At 51.4% G+C, this 19,330-nt stretch overlaps 1 protein-coding gene across 1 annotated transcript in view; it reads right to left on the bottom strand.

The window, feature by feature from the left end:
- The window catches only part of SCARA3 (scavenger receptor class A member 3), a 50,992-nt gene extending 36,164 nt beyond the window's left edge, over nucleotides 1–14,828 (bottom strand). Inside the window, exon 1 of the mRNA XM_086703752.1 lies at nucleotides 14,380–14,828. Coding sequence (XP_086559878.1) covers nucleotides 14,380–14,386 — 7 coding nt within the window. The 5' untranslated portion in view covers nucleotides 14,387–14,828. The remainder of the gene's footprint in view (nucleotides 1–14,379) is intronic.
- Between the last annotated feature and the right edge of the window lie 4,502 nt (nucleotides 14,829–19,330).

Raw genomic sequence — 19,330 nt, 5'->3', positions numbered from 1 at the left:
TGTGTCAGTTGTCACGACAACCCTATAAACTTTACAGTCTCCAGTGTCACTTCCATGGACAAAAAGACTGAGGTTCAGAGAGGTTAAGACTGTTGCTTAATGGCCTACCGAATATGTGATGGGGCTGCGATCTGAACTCAGACATCTTTTCGACCATGCCTACCACCTCCTCAGAGTAATGATCAAATGAGTGGACTCAGTAGGAGAGGGACTGAGGGTGACCCCAAATTAAAGATGCCACCATCATCACCATGAATGCCTTCTCCCTGACCTCCAGGGCACAGCATATATGTCACTTCCTCAGTGGCCTTCCTTGGGCTCCCAAACTGGAATAGCCAGTATGCTCCATGCATACTTCCGTGTGCTCTTTGTCTCCCCATTGTAGAAGGCAATATATCTTTTCTTATTTATTCAGCAGGTCTCATCCCGTGTTTAAGATCTGGGGGTAATGAATATGTCTGTCTTATTCTCTGCTTTATCCAAAGACCCTAGTGCTGTATATGGCACTGAGAAATACTCAACAAACACAATTTTAAATGAATCTAGGAATGATTTTACATTATGCTTTTCCAGTAGTAAGTAGGTCTACACTCGCGTGTGTAACTACCTGGAAGCTTGGTCGAGAGCCCCAGGTGAGCACCCCACTCTCAACGATTCTGAGCTAAGCTGAGGGGAGGCTGGAGACCTCATATCCATTACTGCATTCGGTCCTTATGACTAGCCTGAGAAAGAAACAGGGTGAGAAGTTATTCCCCTCACTCTCCAGGTGAGGAAAGTGAGTTGGGGCCGGGGGTTATCTCGTAACACCTGGCTAAAGTCACCGAGCCAGCTAGTGGCAAAGCCTCCTGAATCCTGGTTGTTTTCCTATCCACAGCTATCTCCAGGTAGCTTCTCTGATAGAGCTAGTGTGTTCTCATGGGCGTGTACACGAGTGTGTGTGTGTGTGCACGCGTGTGCCTTGGAGGGGAGTGGGTACAATGGCAGAAGGAGGGCTGACATGGCAGGTACCACTGATCATCTCATAAATAGCCTAGGAAATCTGGGGAGCCCGGATGGCTCAGTCGGTTAAGCAGCCAACTTCGGCTCAGGTCACGATCTCGCGGTCCGTGAGTTCGAGCCCCGCGTCGGGCTCTGTGCTGACAGCTCAGAGCCTGGAGCCTGTTTCAGATTCTGTGTCTCCCTCTCTCTGACACTCCCCTGCTCATGCTGTCTCTCCCCGTCTCAAAAATAAATAAAATGTTAAAGAAAAAAAATTAAAAAAAAAAAAAGAAATCAATCTTTTCACCCCTGTGTTGTGTCTTAGGCTGTCATGCTGCCATCAATCTGCCACCAGTTTACGAGGGTAACTGTGCCCGGGGGGGTTACCACGATTACCATCCCTTTCCCATAAATTTATGCTTCAGATGAGGCAGGCTAGGATCCCTTGGTGCCCTCTATGCTCCATCTGACCAAAACCTCCCCCTAACATCTCAGCCCCAGATGATCTCAGCCAGAACCACGCTGAGGGCTGTCAGATTTACCCGGATTTACCGCCACCTTGGTCCCTAGGGGAGGTATTCCTTCCATTCGTTGGAGCAGAAATGCCTTCAAGGCCTTCCTGCCCGTTTCTCATTTCTCTCCACCCCTTGATGGTGCTTCTCTGCCCTCCCTTGTGACTAGGCCTCCTCCCTGTTCTGGCTCCGAGGCCAATTTCGTCACATCGCTGTTTATAGCCTTTGCAAGGGATCTGGGAGAACTTAAATCAAGCAAGGCTGACACTGACCTTCAGCAAACACCCCCTCAAAAAGCACACAGCTTTGTCATAACTTTGCTCTCCTACCGAGGTCCCCCAAGATTGGCAATCGTTAGCAAGTGGGAATTAATAAAGATCCCATTCCGGTACTTTGCAGCCCATGGGCAGGGAAATGACAGTTGCCAGCACGAACTTGGCTCTCTGTAGATGAGGGGTTCACAAGTGCCTGGCGTTGTTCCCTCTGTTGACATCTCAGCTCCGCAGCTCACGCCCTCCCCGATCCCCAAGGGGGTCTCCTCCTCTTTCTAATCCTTTGGACTTCCTGTTCACCAGCACAGAGCCGCGGGCCCGGGGGACCTCTAATTTACCTATGTCTGGAATGCTGTAGCAACTCTCCACTTTAGCCTTGTTCATTTTAATGAGACCATAATCCAAAGCATTTGGGAGGCTTTTATAAGCCAAGCCCTCTGCAAGCACAGGCTCATTATATTCACATTACACCAAGATTGTTCCGGTCAGGGGACAGAGGAAGAAACAGACTTGAAGAATGGAGGAGAGCCTGGCTTGAGGATACAGAGGCTATGATTGATCAGAGGATGATTGATTAGACAGGAGTCTGTACTCCCTCCTTGCACTGGGCCAAGAGACAGGACGATAATTTTCCTCCTCCTCTCCATCTCCCATGCCTGCCTGTTCCTACGGCTTCTGTGGCGATCTTAACGTTGGGCACACCGGCTTTCCAATGTGTTTTCAGAGACAGGGAGTGGGAAGGAACTCAGAAGTCACAGAGCCCACCTGTCATGGTACAGAGGTGCGGAGAGGTCAAGTGACCTGCCAGTCAGTTCGTGGTTCCTGAACGTCCAGGGATCTGAAGGACGATCCAAACACACACACAGAGGGCTTGCAGGGTCGCATATACCCAGCTCAGACTGGCCACAGATCTGGGATAAGTCTTTTCTATCCAGGCCCGATGTCTGTTTACATCGCCTTCAGGTCTGAAATCCTCTTTCCAGCCTCAGTCTGCACAGGGCTGAGCCCAGAGTGGGTGTTCAAAAAAATGAGTTTACCGATCCTTTGAGAAAGCCTGCATCCTTCGTTAATTCTTGACATCTGCTGTTTCATTTAAGAGCTCATTTTTATTAAAAAATAAAGACGAATGACTTCAAATATGGTTTAAATTTTGTGTATTCTTAGTTCTCCACGGCTAGGGGGTATTGGGGGGGTGCTAATGCATAGAGGATGCAAAGGCTTAAAGCAGCAGAGGCTTAGCATTCACATACAGGGGCCTAATGTTTGAATTGAAAAATTCAACATGGGGGCACCCAGGTGGCTCAGTCGGTTAAGTGTCCAACTTCTGCTCACGTCACGATCTAGCGGTTTATGAGTTCGAGCCCCCCGTCGGGCTCTGTGCTGACAGCTCAGAGCCTGAAGCCTGCTTCAGATTCTGTCTCCTTCTCTCTCTGGCCCTCCCCCGACTCACACTCTGTGTCTCTCTCTCTCTGTGTCTCCCTCAAAAACATACATTAAAAACAACTTTTTTAAGGAAAAGGAATGAACTTGGGGGGGTGGGGGTATAGTGGAAGGTAGGGTCTGCTTCCCCTCCCTTTTCTCAGAACCAGAACAAGGGACATGGTAATCCTCTCCTAAAGCTAAAAGACCTCTTTTTGGTGGGAAGGGGGGAGTATTATTTTCCAATGGTGTCCCAATTAATTACCTTAGAATAGCACCAGCATGTTATGGCTCTCTAAAGCAAGGCCCCGGCTCTTCCCTGGGTCATACATAAGTTATCCATGAAATTGAGGACTCCTGGCATGCCGAAAACCCAGGTGGTGACGAGTGTCAAACATCATGGGTGCTAGGTGTCTGTGATGGCTGAGGAAGAGGCAATGCTGTAGGCCATGGGTGTCTGAAGGGGGGCTAAGGTTCCAGAAAGGCAGAAGTAGACTCTGTTGCCTTCTCTCCTTTTTTCCCTTCCTTTCCTCATTTTGCCGACTCTAGCATAAATTGTGACAAGAGGTGGTGGGCTTGGGAAAGGACACGGGAGAAGAGATGATAATGCCTGGACTATAAGCCTTTGGGACTAGACTATAAGCAGCAAGCTGCTCCAGTCAGCAAACCCCTAAGGTTTTATGAGCCGGTTTCTGCCTCCCCTGTTCCAGAGGCCCCAAGGGATTATCCCTGTCATGAGGTGCGTATCCTGGTCCCTGTGTTGAAGAAGCCAGACACCACGAATGACCTACCGAAGGCACAGCCAGTAGAGCCAGGCTCTACTCCTCATCCAGCAACTTCTACACAAATTGCAGGCAGTAAAACAAACAACCAACCCAACAGCCTTCGAAGGCCAGGGTTGTAAGCTCGGACTCAAAAAGCGGTGGCAACCACTGAAGATTTGAAAAGAGCCTCTGTTCCCCTCATACTCGAGGTCATAATGGCCAACTCAATGTCAGGACAGCCACAAGAGAAACTACTTTTTTTTTTTTTTAATTTTTTTTTTAGTGTTTATTTATTTTTGAGAGAGAGAGAGAGACAGCGCGAGCAGAGGAGGGGCCGAGAGAGGGGGAGACACAGAATCCCAAGCAGGCTCCAGGCTCCAGCTGTCAGCACAGAGCCCGATGCGGGGCCCGAACACACAAACCACGAGATCATGACCTGAGCCGAAGTCGGACGCTTAACCGACTGAGTCACCCAGGCACCCCACCCCCCCCTTTTTGTGCCTCTGCTCTCACAGAGCCACGTAGAAAGTGTGATTGAAGGTTCGTGCCTTGGCACATTTTTGGCGGGACTGCTGACTCTGTTGGGGTTGAGCTCCGTTCACTTCTTCCTGGAGGTGGAAAATAGCCTGGACCTGTGAACCAACTGCTAACTCAACTGTGGTCGCCGACTCTGGCTTTCTTTTGGTTGACCAAAAATATGGAGTTAATTCACTCCGTTGCCTTTCCGGAACTGCAATCTTCCATCAGAGTCAGCGAGGGGGAGAGATTCGAGGAACTGAATAAAAGGTCTTTCTTTGGGAACTTCAAGGAACATATTTTGATGATTATCTTCTATGGAGTTCACAGAGTGGGTTTTCAAAAACGGCCAATTGGGTCGGTAAAAATAAAGATTTCAGAGTCTTCTCAAGAGCCAATGCTATATTTAAAGTTGCAGAATGGCTATAGTTTAGGGTTGCAGAATGCTATAATTACGGTTGCAAAATTGTTTTCATTAGAATCCTCCTGCCATTACCCCCTCCCCGCAGGCTTCCTGTGTGGATACAGCTATATTCCGATGGGAATCCGTCTGCCCCTCTCCACTCTAATGAATCCGGTCCTTCTCTTTCAGATTCTCCAGCTCATCAACTTGTCATGATCTGCTTCCCTGTGATGATCACCTGCTCCCTGCGCCTTCATTCCTAAAATCCACATTTGGTGCTCTGGGACGGGTTTTTGCTCTCCTCCTGCCCACCTCTGTGTCAGTCCTCGGAGCCAGCCCTCAGCCTGCCTTCCACTGTGCTCCCGGGTCACCACAGAGGCTGAGGGGAGACTCACCCTTTATCCTAAGCCTTCTTTATCCCCGACGACTTTCCTCGCCTTTCTTGCCCTCTGTGTTCCCAACTGGGGGACATCATCTGGGGGGCACAATTCTGTTAGACAGGGCTTACCCACGCTGTGCAGACTTCTGGCATTCGAGCCCGCTAAATGCCAGCAGCAATCCCTGATCATTGTGATAACTCCAGATGCCCGCCCCATTTCTAGAAACCCCTTCAAGGGGCAGTGTGGCCTCCATGTGAGAAAAGAACCTTGCCTATTCTAGTCACTCCATGCAACAGACCCAACCCTCCCCCATCACATACACACTGGTCCTCCTCTGTGTAGACAGGGACCCCTCCGCTGCCCCTGAACCCTGAAACCCCGTGCAAATGGTGGGGGAGGGGTGGGAATCACCAGTTGCTTGATCTCTGTGGTCACTTCTGGATCTTCAAACCCTTCACTCTCCCTGTGTTTCACCACTTGAGGTCCCTGCTCTCTCTCTTGTGGGGCCTCTCTTCCCTTCTCTCAACTTCACGTGCAAACTAGAGAGCACGCCATCTTCTCACAGAGCTGCTGTGGAAACCCAATGAGAGGGGCGCCTGGGTGGCTCAGTCGGTTGAGCGTCCGACTTCGGCTCAGGTCATGATCTCTCAGTCCGTGAGTTCGAGCCCCGCGTCAGGCTCTGTGCTGACAGCTCAGAGCCTGGAGCCTGTTTCAGATTCTGTGTCTCCCTCTCTCTGACCCTCCCCCATTCATGCTCTGTCTCTCTCTGTCTCAAAAATAAATAAATGTTAAAAAAAAATTAAAAAAAAAAAGAAACCCAATGAGACAATAAATGACAAGTACCTGGCGAAGGGCAAATACCTGATAAATGGTAGTGGCTGTCATTTTTATTGGGACTCTTTTTCGGTCCTACTTGAATTGCTGCTGTCATTTTTCATCCTTTCCCAGTGTCCCTTATGCTCAGGGCCAATTTCCAACTTTCAAGAAATCCATTTTTCAAAATATGGCCTGTGGAACACTAATCCCAAAATATTCTTTGTGAAAAAGAAAACAAAGAAAGCTCTTTGATCAAGTAAGTCTGGAAAGTGCTGCGTACTCTATTACCATCATAGAAGCTCACATTAATGTAGTGAAAATTTTGACAAGGCAGCAAAAGAAAAAAAAGCCCATTTCAACCTGTGTTTAATTTTGTTTCTCAAACTTATTTGACCATAGAACTTTTTTTTTAGTAGTTCTTTTTTTTTTTTTAATTTTTTTTTCTTAACATTTATTTATTATTGAGAGACAGAGAGAGACAGAGCATGAGCATCTCATGTTCTGGACTGTCTCCTGCCATCAACTTTAATGGAAGCAACATTTGTTGAAAGTCCATTGGTTCCCTAGACCTCCAACCTCCCTGACCTGGAATCTATGAGTCTCTTCTCTGCCTCGGCCACAGCTCAGCTGGCGTGCCCTCTGGAACAGAAAGTTTTCTGCTGTCCCATCTGCTGGACCTCAAGGACCTCTCCCACTGCTCTTCAATCTCTCCACTGCGCTAAGCCTTTTCACTCCTCACTCCACCCTGCTCTCAGTCTAGCCCCCTGGGATAAGCTTCAGCGTGCTGGGGCCGTTAGCTTTGTCTCCTGGCCCTTGTGCCCTTCACCCCCTCAGCCTGTTTCCTCTGCATTGCTCTGGGGAACCCCAGCCCGGTGGGAGCGCGTCAGAGAATGGCGTGGATTTGACTTCCATCAAGTCCCGCTTGGATCCTCGCTCGCTGTTCCTTCTCTTCTCTGATCGCTTATTCTCCAAAGATGAACTCACTTCCTCCTTTTCTGCAAAGATCAAAAGTCTACACCTTCCCCTAAACTTCCTCCACGTGTTATACCTCAAACCCAGTGGGCTGAAGGGGCCACTCATGCTTTTGGAGTCGTGTGGCACACTCTGTTTCCAAACTTCAAATGAGCATGCCTTTTGACTCAGCAACCCCGTTTCTAGGCATTTTTTCCTAAGGGGATGCTTATACAGTGGGGCAAAGATGAATGTGTGAAGATTATCATTGTATGTTGTGACAAACCCCAGGAAGAACGTAAATAACTCAAATGCCCACCAATAAGGGATTGGTTAAATAAATTATTGTAAAGTCATATATGGAATATTATGCAACCATTTTAAAAATAATGCAGACTTGGAACACCTGGGTCTCAACGTTCAGTCAGTTGACTGTCCGACTCTTAATTTTGGCTCAGGTTATGATCGCACGGTTTGTGGGATTGAGCCCCGTGTTGGGCTCTGTGCTGACAGCGTGGAGCCTGCTTAGGATTCTCTGTCTCACTGTCTCTTTCTGCCCCTCCCCTGCTCTCTCTCTCTCTGAAATAAACAGTTTAAAAAAATTTTTTCCCCAAGGAAGATATCTAAGTTCATTGAATTTTAAAAATACATATAGAGAATAACATGGAAAGTATAATCTTATCCATATGAAAAAAATCGGTGTGCCAATATTCACACAAAGATTTCTGGAAGAATGCTCATCCAAATCTTGTCAATTATCTCTGAGGGGTAGGAGTAAGTGCTGTTTTTTCCCCTTTACTGAATTTTTCAAAATGTTTCATAATGCATATGTACTATATATAAGAAGATTAAATGCAACAAGTCTGTGTCTGTACATGTCATTTCTCCCTTCCCTTGCATCCCCAAAAGAGAGCCTTTCTTCTTTCGAAGGCAAAGCTTACCCACTGCTACCTCCTTCCTCACCACGTGCCCGCTTCCAGAACTCCGTCTTCTCTCCCTCTCCCTTTAAATAAGCACAGGCCAGCCCCACCTTGAAAACCCCTTCATGCCTGGCTCTGCTTCCTGTGTTCACTACTCAGTTACCTTTTTCTGGAACTTCTCTAATGCGAGGTCTCCCCGTACCTTTGCTTCAGATCTAGCCATTGCCCTCTCAGACTGTGCCGCCTGGCTTCCTCGGATCAATTAACTCTGTTGAGGAACAGTCAACATTGTTGACCATTTCCTCCTTCTTGGAACTTTCTCCTCTCAGTTTCCCTGACATTACCGGCACGGTTCTCTGCCTGTGTCTCTCTGGCTCTCTCACAGGCTCGTTTTCTTCCCCCTCCCCCCCACCCCCTCTGCCGCCATTCTCTAAAAGCAGAGATTTTCCAACGTGGGCTAAAGTCATTAGAGCACATCTCCAGGCCGTCTCCTGACAAACCCTTCCAGGGCTTCTCCAAAATCAACAAGACACAACCGGAAGTCCTTGGCAGGGTGCTCGACGCCTCTTGGCCTTGTGGCTCCCTGAGTCGCTGACCCAGCTCTCAACCCTAGGCAAATCACTTTACCCATCACCCCTAAACACATTTACCCAATGACGTAAAGCCCAGCTTTCCACAACGCTGTTTCCTGCCTCTCATGACTATCCCCTAAGTGACCTGACCCAAGTTTTGCCTACCCTTTCATTCCTCCTTAAAGCCTCCCCAAACTGCCCCCCAACCTGTACTGCTCTTTCTCCCCGGGATTCCTACTGAACCTACTACATATACCATGCATTTGTCTGTTTGCTTCGTCTCCCTTCATTATCCAGTTTTCTTCTTTTTTTTTTTTTCAACGTTTATTTATTTTTTTTTGGGACAGAGAGAGACAGAGCATGAACGGGGGAGGGGCAGAGACAGAGGGAGACACAGAATCGGAAACAGGCTCCAGGCTCTGAGCCATCAGCCCAGAGCCCGACGCGGGGCTCGAACTCACGGACCGCGAGATCGTGACCTGGCTGAAGTCGGACGCTTAACCGACTGCGCCACCCAGGCGCCCCTCCAGTTTTCTTCTTAAGTGTGTACGTCTCGTCTCTGCCTGAGGGCAGAAGCCACCAAAGTGTGGTGCAACATCCCAGTAACCAATAACCAATAACCACAGCCAATAACCACAGCTCAGGTTCAGGTGGCTGTGAGGTATGTCATCTGAGCCTTGAAGGTATCCGCAGGCCTCTAGAGGTGTTCACGACACAGTCAGCAATATGAGTATGGCGCCCAGAGCCGTAAACCTGGTATCCTCAGCCTGTCCTCATATGTCAAATCCACAAGGCCAGGGAAGACTGTACTAGAATGGGTGCCCAGTGAGAACCAGAGAGTCCATAGCAGATGCTATGCTAAGAGGGAGACAGGAAAAGAGCCAAAACTACCCCAAATGGCCTCCCCGGGACCTCTCTTATGGCACACTTTCAATCTCTTTTGAATGATTTGGGCACAAATCTTAAGCATCTTAGCAAAGGGTAAGCTCCTTGAGCGAAAGGGCAGTGAGTTCTTCTTTGCGTTTATCTTGACCCTTAGACATAAATATACACACAAGCCCTGGCATTTGGAGATTGGACAGTGAATGTTAAATAGAAGCATGAGTCTTTATGGGATACCTACCTTAGATTCTGGGGATAGAGAGCACGGTGTTGCTGTTGCCTTGAAGGATTTCAGCCCCGTAGGGGACCCAGACGCATCCACTAGCAAATGCAGTGGACACCTCCTAAGTGCCGGGCACCGTGAGAGAGTGAGGCAAGAAAAAGGCAGACAAGATCGCCATGTTCATGACACTCACATCCTAATACTATCCTGTGGGCTCTACAGTCTTATTCTGAGAGAAAAATAGACATGGATCAATAGACAGATGGAGAGAGACAAATATATGTACCCTCTATATACCGTGGAATACTACACAGTCATAAAGAGGAGGAGATTGTGCCATTTGCAACCACATGGATGGACCTAGAGGGTATTATGCCAAGTGAAGTAAGTCAGACTGAGAGACAAATACCACATGATTTCGCTCATATGTGGAATCCGAAAACACAACAAATGAATAAACAGAAAGCAGAATCAGATCTATAAATACAGAGGACAAACAGATGGTTGCCAGAAGGGAGGTGGGAGGGTGGGCAGAACGGGGGAAGGGGAGCGGGAGATAGCGGCTTTCGGTTATGGAGTGAATGAATCAGGGGAAGAAAAGGCACCACGTAGGGCACGCAGTCAACGATACTGTAACAGAGCCGTAGGGTGACCGATGGCAGCTACACTTGTGGGGAGCACGGCGTAATGTCTAAACTTGTGCAGTCAGTATGGTGCACACCTGAAACTAATGTAATGGGGTGTGTCAGCTGCACTCAAATTAAATAACTGAATCAATAAGCCCTCTCAGAAGGAAAAACAAAAGAGTAGAATGTTAGAGGGGGTAAAGACGATGCGGTCTACTTGCAGACGAGGGGGGCCAGAGAGTAGCAATGACTTCACCATAGCCATGTGGTTATAAAGCTGGCGGGTACAGGGCTAGGTCTAACCTCCGGCTTCAGTGCTCACAACACACACACACACACACACACACACACCTGCTAAGTTAAACATAATCCGACATGGGCAGCATATCTATGAGTATAGTGGCACAGTCCCTCACGTCAGAACCTGCCAGTCCTAACACCCAGCACGGCGGCCTGCCTTTCGTGGAAACGGCTAAGCTCTCCACCAAACGTCTGCTGAGAAGCAGAATTCTTTTTCCTCGCAAACTGGCTTTGCGATGTGAGTCTTCAGCTATTAAAATTACCCCAGCTGGATGGCAAGGTGAGTAGCGGGGGGGCGGGGTGAGGGTTTGGAGCTGACCTCCATCATCTAAGCTCCCGGGCCCCCCCACATCAGGCCGTTTAGTGGCTCGCTGCACCTCTGCCACGTCAGCTCCTTTTCTTCTAGTCTCAGGCTCCTTTCAGCACCCAATGTCTGGGGATGGAGGTCAGGCTTTCCAAGGGAACCCAGTCTGCCCGCTCATGATCCCCTCTGCCAAGCTGTGGGGGATGGATTTTCCTGGGGTCACACTGCTATATTCTGAAGCCCTTTCTCTCCCTCTCCACCCTTTCTCCACGGAGTGTGGGCACTGGTCTCTGATTCTGTGGCGAGGGGCCATCCCTCCCACGCTTGGGAAACAGCGGGGTGTGGCTCTGCCCTGTCTGTGGCAGCTGAGGACAAGTCTCCCAGGGGCAAAGACTCACCCGTGCGGTGGGCCTGCTTCCAACCATCCCTCCACCGAGTCACTTCCGCTCCCCAAGTGGTACTCAGGGCCGGAGGTCCTGGGCTGAGCCACAGTGCATCAGAGCAGGACGGGCCTTAGGGATCACCCAGGAGGAAAACGAGGCCCAGAGACAGAAACGCTTTGACCAGAGCCTCACGTGGGGCTAGGACTCGAGACCCTATCTTTGACTCTCAAATCACTTGGATAGCTGGGAGAGCTCCCACGACCGGACCCTCTTGCCACAGGTGTGGAAACAACCCCACAGGTGGCTATTAATGGCTCAGACAGGCCAGTGGGACGCTCCACGATGGGCCAGTCACCAAGGGCCTGGGGCCGGCTGTGTGGCCCCCAGGTGTGAGAAGGGGCTGCACCTGGGGCCAGGTACCAGCTTGCATCAGAAGATGTGGTTGCCTGGGAGGCCCAGCCAGAGGCAGGCAGGCAGGCAGGCAGGCAGGAGGAGCCTCGGGGTGGAAACAGCCTGGCTGGCAGGAGCAGGCCCTGGCGCCTGGCCACCGGGGGCCGTACTCCTCAGCAAATGTGTTTTCTGGTTTACGTACCGTCCCCACCAACACCCCTCTCCCCCACAAAGCATAACATCACCATGTTTTGCTTTGAGGGGAGATGATGAATCTTGGCCAACAGATGTAATTCTCAGATTGGTGGGGCCTTTGGAGGAGCGTGTGAAGCCAGTTCCCCTTGGGGAAGGGCCAGTCTGGAAGGGCTGCCCTGCTTTGCTGGGCATTTTACTTTTTCCATGTGGGTGAAAAAAACCCTGGTTCTTCACACGCCACGGATCCAAAGGCCAAATATTTGCTGTCTGCCCTGCCTTTTCCATCTCAGGTAGAGGTGGCAGGTCTTCCTGGCTCCTGGGGAGAATGAGGGAAGACACTTGTGGGGCGGGGTGGGGGGGCGGGGTGCCCTGGGAATCAACCCTCGTCTTCCCCCCGCAGCCCGGCAGCCCATGCCCCTGGGATGTTATGGGAGATCACGGAAGGTTTCCTGGAGACTGGAGGACAAATACATGAGAGCGGCCCCAAAGGCCCCAGTGAACAGGAATTTGGCCCCACGTGGTGGTGAGGCTGTTGGTTGAGAACAGGGAAGAAGAGGTGAGAGGGGCAGACTTTGGGAACCCAAGGAGGGAGCCTGTAGACTTCCGGCGGGCAGGCCACAAAGACCCCGAGACCTGCTGCCACAGTAGTCCATCCTCCTCGAAATATTCATCCACACTAGCTCATTTCCTCTTCCATTCGGAGGAGTGGAATTGCCTTGCTGAGTTTCAGAAAGGCAGGTCATGTGCTCCCAACTCCCTCCTCTCTGGGAGCCGAATGGCTCCTCCACTCCAGGGGATTCCTGCCCTGCCCTGCTGTCTCTCACTCTGTTTTCTCTTACAGTGTTTGCCGGGGATGTTGGTGGAGCCACACCACTCTGAGTATGTGTAGCATCTCACCATCGTCATGAAGGCCCAGAGCAGTATGGGCCCCAAGCCTGTGGTGAGATGTGGTCTAAGACCCTTCCAGAGGCTTCTGGGTAATGACCTGCCCTAGGCCGGCTGACCAGGGTGAGTATGTCTCCACAGATGTGGTAGCTGAAGGCAGGAGCTTCGTGGGTGAGGCTCCTCTCTGCTGCCGTGGGAACTCCCTGGAGGTGATTATAACTTGCTTGCCTCATCCCAGAGAGCCCAAGACACGGTGAGGCCGTCAGCAGGCACGGATAGTGGGTCCGGAGGCCAGAGGGAAGGAAGTGATAGAGAGGCAGGGGTGCGTTGGCCAGTGCTCTGGCCTGGAAGTCAGGCCGCTGGGTTCTAGTTCCCCGGACTCGCTGTGAGTCTTAAGCAAGTTCCTTCCTCCTATCCCTAGGACCAGCAACATAATTCGTAGAGGCCGGTAAAGTGTTAGGGGCCCTTGTTTAACAGTTACTAAGCATTTTCAAGACATTGAACCCAGTGTGAGGCCTTCCAAGCGCAGGAACCTGTGAAGATGCACAGGTCTGCACACCCATGAAGCCGCTTCTACCTGTTTGGGCCTCAGTTTCCTCAACTGAGGAACTGCATACATACAGTTCCTCAACTGAGGAACATGCATACATACAACACGGAGGCTGCATTCAGTCAGAGAGGTTTGTCTGTGGGGCCCTTTCTCCACAGGAACCCTTAGACCCTCATATGTAAAAGACACCAACAGAGCTGATACTTCAACCACACCTGGGAGTATATTTAAAGCCACATAGATGATCTCGAAGGTCTTTGTCAGCCCCAGCATTCGGTAAGTCAAAGGAGTGATGAGGTTCTCACTACTAGGAACACCGGCACCTGCCCGAGGTGCTGTGGAAGGATTATTGGAAAGCATGGGAGAGAGCATTAAAAACCCCAAAGGTTGCCTGTCCCATAAGATGATCCTAAAGTCTGCTGCGCCCTTAGCCTGAAAATGAGTGTTAAGGCAAAGTGTGCTTTTTCCCGGGCCTCAAGAAAGCCAGGCCCAGGTATGAGCACCTGGGACCGAGTCTGGTTCTTGTCTCTGCAAGGAAGGGCCACTGTGGGGATAACCCAGTGCCCCCGGGGAGAACTCAGGCCTGGACCACTGGTCTTTCCCAGATGCTTTTGTCCCTGGGAGGTCAGAGGGCTGGTCAGCCAGGGTTCAGAGGATGGGGTGGGGCAGGGCCTGGGCTGAGCGACTTGGACAAAACAGGTCTCTCCTGAGGAAGGGGTTGAAGTTCCTGGAGGACAGTACCTAGGCCTGGCACCTGGCAAGCTAAGTAGGGGGCTGCGGGAGCTCTAGGATGGGTCCCCTGGTTGGGGATTTACACCACCCAGAAGGCTGGGCTGGTGACATCTTTCTGCGCTGACCGGTTAAAGGGACCAGAAACTTCTCTGGAAGTTCAAACTGTTTTTAGGGATAGAGCGATGCGGAGTGAGAAGGTGACTGTGTGAACTCTCCCCTCCTCTAGACAATCAGGGCTGCATGCGTGCCCCATATCAGTGCCTTAGGCAGGAGGATCAGAAGGGCAGGGAGAGCCCATGGCTCCCCCCCCCCCACCCCGAGAGTCCTCCCCTCCGCGCCCGGGCGGGGAGGGGAGCGCGGGGGGTCCCGCCGGGGTTCGCCTCGTCCTCGCGCGCTCGGGGCTTACCTTTCATGATCCCTCCGGCAGGGGCCTCGGGAGCGCCCCGGGGCGGCGGCTCGAGCTGCGGACTGGCGCGCGCGGTGAAGCCGGCGGGTCCTCGGCCGGCACCCGCTCGCCGCCCTACGCGCCGCCCGCTCGAGCGCCGGGCTGCGGAGGCGGCGCGCCGAGGGGAGGGTCCGCGGGGTCGCAGCCGGGGGGCGCCGGGCCGCCCATCCCGCCGCCGCCGCCCGCGCGCTTCCCGCTGGAGGCCGGCGAGGTCTGCGGCCGGCCCGCGCCCCGCGCTCCCCGCCTCCTGCCTCCCCCCTGCTCGCTGGCGCGCGCTCCCTCCCTCGTCGTCACTCCCTGGGCCCCGGCCCAGATCCACTTCCTCGGTATTTTCAAAACTGCCGCGGCGGGCCTCTTTGTGCCGCCGCGGGGGCCCCCCGACCCCGGGCCCAGCCGGCTCCCCGGGCCCGCCCTGCGGCCGCCGCGCCCGGAGGAGGCGCCTCCCGAGCCGCCGCCCGCCCCGGGGGCCGCCTCGTGGCCGGGCTGGGGTGCGGGAGCGGGGTTCAGCCCTGGACCGCGCGGTCTCCTCGCCCGTCTAAGGGGGAGACGCACTGGGAGAAGGCAGGCTCCCCGGGTTGCTGCCCCAGCCCCTCCTGCCCCGGTTTGCCTGGGACTGTCCCCGCCTTAGCACTGAAATTCCGCCCCCCTCCCCCGCAGCCCCTCGGTCCCGGGAAGACCCCGCGAGGTTGGTCCCCAGCCCCGCCACGCTGGGCGAATGACTCAGCAGCCACTTCGTGTCTCCAAACCTCCGTGTTCTGCCGGAGGGAGCTGGGCCCCAGGCGCTCCCAAATTCTGTGATTTTGTTCGTGGAGGGGCCTCTGGTATAAACAGTGACGTCCATAGGAGGGGAACTGACCTCTAGCAGGGAGTTGTGACTCTCCCCCTAGGCTCCCACCTGGGATCCTCACTTGTCATTCTTCATGAATGGATCCCTACCTACCGCACACCAGGTTCCGCCCCAAACTCTGGGAGTGTGCGGAATACTTCACACCCAAGAGGTTGCATCTGGTGACGAAAGCCAACAATTCGACAAGTGAGGGGGCTGAGGTGTGATGAAAGTTATAACAGGACAGTGCAGGCAGAGAGGGGACCACAGAGCGGGGGCAACCCTGCCCGGCCTCTTCCCACATCCCCACACTTCCATGCCCACCCCAGCTTGGCCCTTGGAGTAAAGTAGGTATGGCCAAAGCGCAAGAACTTTCCTCTAAGCCAGGAGCTGAGGGGGGGGGGGGGGGGGGCGGGGGCAGCCAATCAGAAAGCCAATTCACAATCCCAGCGGATCAGAAAGCCAATCAGCCATCTCTAATCTGCTCCACCTGGTCAAGGCAAGTTTCAGTTTGTAAGGCACGTTCTCTCAATGGTCTCAAGACAACCTCACCACAGCCTCCAGCGAGGGAGCCAGGTCCCATGCTGCCCATCTTACAGACGCAGAGACTGAGGTTCAGAGAGGATGTTGCCTCCCTGGCAGCAGTCACAATGTCCTCCTTGAACCTGGATTCCGAGTCTACCTCCTGTCTGCTGGCGTTGTGGCCTGGGTCGGGAGAATTGCTTGGTAAATACCAGGGAGATATTCCCATCAAAGGAATCCTTACCTAGGCTACCTGTGTATTAATTTATTTAATCCTCGCAGCAGCCTTATGAGATAAGCACAATTGTTGTCCTCATTTTTTAGCGGAGGTTAACTGAGGCAAGGAGAGATTTAATAATGTGCTTCCTGTCATGTAGCTAGTAAGTGGAGATCTTGAAAGCCGAACCCGGGCAGGCTAAATCCAGTGCCTGTGTGTATAGCTTCAGTCCATCACACTGCCTCTCATAGAAGGTATTCAAATATTTATTGACAGAAAGAACAAGCAAATGACCTTTGGTTTTCTCCATGCTTTCTCAATTGGCTTGATCCAAGATGTTTGGCGACAAAAAGGGCCTATCCCTGATGTGAGGGAGTGCCCCCCCCCAAACCCCTGTCCCTGCCCTTTTGGATTTGGAGGATGTACATACCCTGTGGTATTGCTATGATGTGCAAATGAATCAGCAAAGAAATGAAATATGTCCGTGTCTGGTGGCAGATCGGCCCTGGGTGAGCAGAGCTGGACCCCAGCCCTGAAGAGGTTCAGAGGATGAATTCCAGTTCCAAAAGGACTCTAGGGGAGAGGGGACCTAGCTCTGTGGAGTGGCAGGAAAGAGCTGGAGATGAGTTGGAGGCACAAGGGGTCAAAGCTCCAAAATAGTTCAGAGGGAAGGCAGAATGATGAGAATAAAGGATGATCACAGATCAAGGGAGGAGACAGGGATTTCCTAAGAGATCACACTAGCCTTTGGGTGAAAGCCTTTCAGCTGCAATTTCAGGCATTTCCTACCAACAGCCAGAGGGATAGACCCAGGGTCAACTGAAACAAAATCCCCACCCAGACCAGAATGGGGCGGGGGGGGGGGGGGGGGGGTGTTATCAGGATGGGGCTCAGGCTGGGACTTCAGCACAGAGGCAGAGACAGCAAAGTGGGGGGGGGGGGGGGCGGGATGGGATAGGGAGAAATGCTTAATACTGTTTTTAACTTGTGTGTGGGCTGGGGAGGGGGTGAGGACATTTGACTGTGGCACTTAAGCCATACTCTGCTGAAAGCCAAAGGAAGTAGCTATAGAACCGATGTCATTTAGAGGGGGGAAAAAAAAAAAAAGAAAAAAGAAACACTAGTGACGGAACTCTCCGTGTATTAATGAAGGTACAAAGTCCCACCTCAGTTTGTGAGCAGTGCTATGATTTGCTCAGAACAGAACCTCCTAGGGAGCCCCCCAGACCATCCTTTCTCTCTTCTACTTCAGGCACAAAACATCTCTTTCTCCCAAAGTTCGATTCCTCCCTCTGTGCTTTTGATCCTTTCTTCTCGCAGCCTGTTCTTCTCCAGCATTAGGACCTTGCTTCCACTTTTCCTTCTCAGGATGTAGCTGTAACTCACAATGCTTGCTAAAATTGCTACTTTCATCTTAGTTGCCAAGATAATTACTCTTTCAAAACTTGCATTCTCTTCAAACTTTTGCAGACCTAACACTGTATTTGTCAGAGTTCTCCAAGGAAACAGAACGAATAAGCCGGTAGGCTGGAGACCCAGGGAAGAATTAATGTTGCAGCTCAAGTCCAAAGGCAGTCTGCTGACAGAATTCCCTCTTTCTCTGGGGAGGTCAGTCTTTTTTGTTGTTGTTTTGTTTTGTTTTGTTTTCCTGTTAAGGTCTTCAACGGATTAGATAAGGCCCTAAAGATTTTTGTATTTTCGGCCTCTAATATCAAGTTCCTCACATCCTGCTACCCAATTGCTAAGCCAGGCCACATATTTATGTTTTTATTACTGTGGCCTCCCATTTCAAGATAGCAGCTTCTACGGTAGTCAGAGCAAGTAATGCTAGTTCTAACAACTGCAAGATTTGAATGACGGCACAGCAATAGTTTGTCTCTCATGTAGATCACAATCCATTGCAGGTTAGATGGCTCCCTTACAAATGTTGCCTCGGGGATGGGGGCTTCTTCCATCCTGTGAGGCTGCCATCTTTAATAAGTAGCCCCCAAGGTTGATGTAGAAGGGGGAGAGAGATTGGAGGATTGTGGATTGGAGGTAATCCTGGCACACGCCTAGGAGAGGCACACAACCACTATCAGCTATATTCCATTGGCTGGAACTCAGTCACATGACCTCAAGCAAAGGCAGGGGCTGGGAAACATCCCTTAGGGGGGTTACCATGAGGAGAGGGGGAAACACGGATGCTGGCGAGGCCTCCAGTGCACTAACCCGTCTCCAACCCAGAACTTGGCGAGATTTTCGTCTTTACTCTCCCGTAAGCTCTCTAATGCAGTGGATTGAAACTCCATGCAGGGTTGTCACTTTGTTCATGCCAGAGCTTCACCGAAATCATCGTGCATTGGAAGCCAAAGAGTAAACTACCTTTAGAAGGCAGGTATGCTCACCCAGCCTGCACAGGAGTAAAATATTTTTGAAAGGTCACGCGGGGCCAGTTCCAACAGAGCAGTGCCCCAGCCGTACAGGAAAATATAAATCCCATTTTTCTGTTGGATTCCATTTAAAATAAGAAATAGAATTTCCTGGGGTGGGTGGCGGCGGGGGGGGGGGGGGGGGGAGGGACCCATCAACATTCTCAGTTGAAGACATTTGTCCCAAGAAGTGTTAAATTGGCCTTCTTTGGCCCATACTCTGGACTATCTGATATTTTCACAATTCTTAAGTTTCCTATCTTTTATTGCTTCCTCCCAGAAATTCACCTAAGTTTCCTCCCATGTCTGTGGATTCTTGCCTTACATTACATTTATCAATACTAGAACTTTTGAGAATGTACATAGGGGCTAAGAGGTGCCCTGTAATACCACTCTTTACTAGCAGGTGATGCTATATTATATGAATTCTTCTGGCCTGAGAAATTCTTTTATTTTTATTTTTTATTTTTTTTTCAACGTTTATTTATTTTTGGGACAGAGAGAGACAGAGCATGAACGGGGGAGGGGCAGAGAGAGAGGGAGACACGGAATCGGAAACAGGCTCCGGGCTCTGAGCCGTCAGCCCAGAGCCTGACGCAGGGCTCGAACTCACGGACCGCGAGATCGTGACCTGGCTGAAGTCGGACGCTTAACCAACTGCGCCACCCAGGCGCCCCAAGGCCTGAGAAATTCTTAAAGGGGCTTCACATTATCATACTAATACCTTATTTTATGAACTCTGTAAGGGTGACGTTCTGAAGAAATTAGTTTATTTTGATGTTTTTTAAAAAGATTGTACGTTTTTTAAGTTTATTTGTTTGGAGAGAGAGAGATTGAGTGCAAGTGGGGGAGAGGCAGAGAGAGGTGGGGAGAGAGAGCATCCTAAGCAGGCTGTATGCTCAGCATGGAGCCCAACACAGGGCTAGATCCCACAGA

The sequence above is a fragment of the Puma concolor genome, chromosome B1 (assembly GCF_028749965.1).
Source record: "Puma concolor isolate L17-30 chromosome B1, mPumCon1.1.hap2, whole genome shotgun sequence".
NCBI lineage: Eukaryota > Metazoa > Chordata > Mammalia > Carnivora > Felidae > Puma > Puma concolor.
This window is presented reverse-complemented; position numbering and strand designations above follow the sequence as displayed.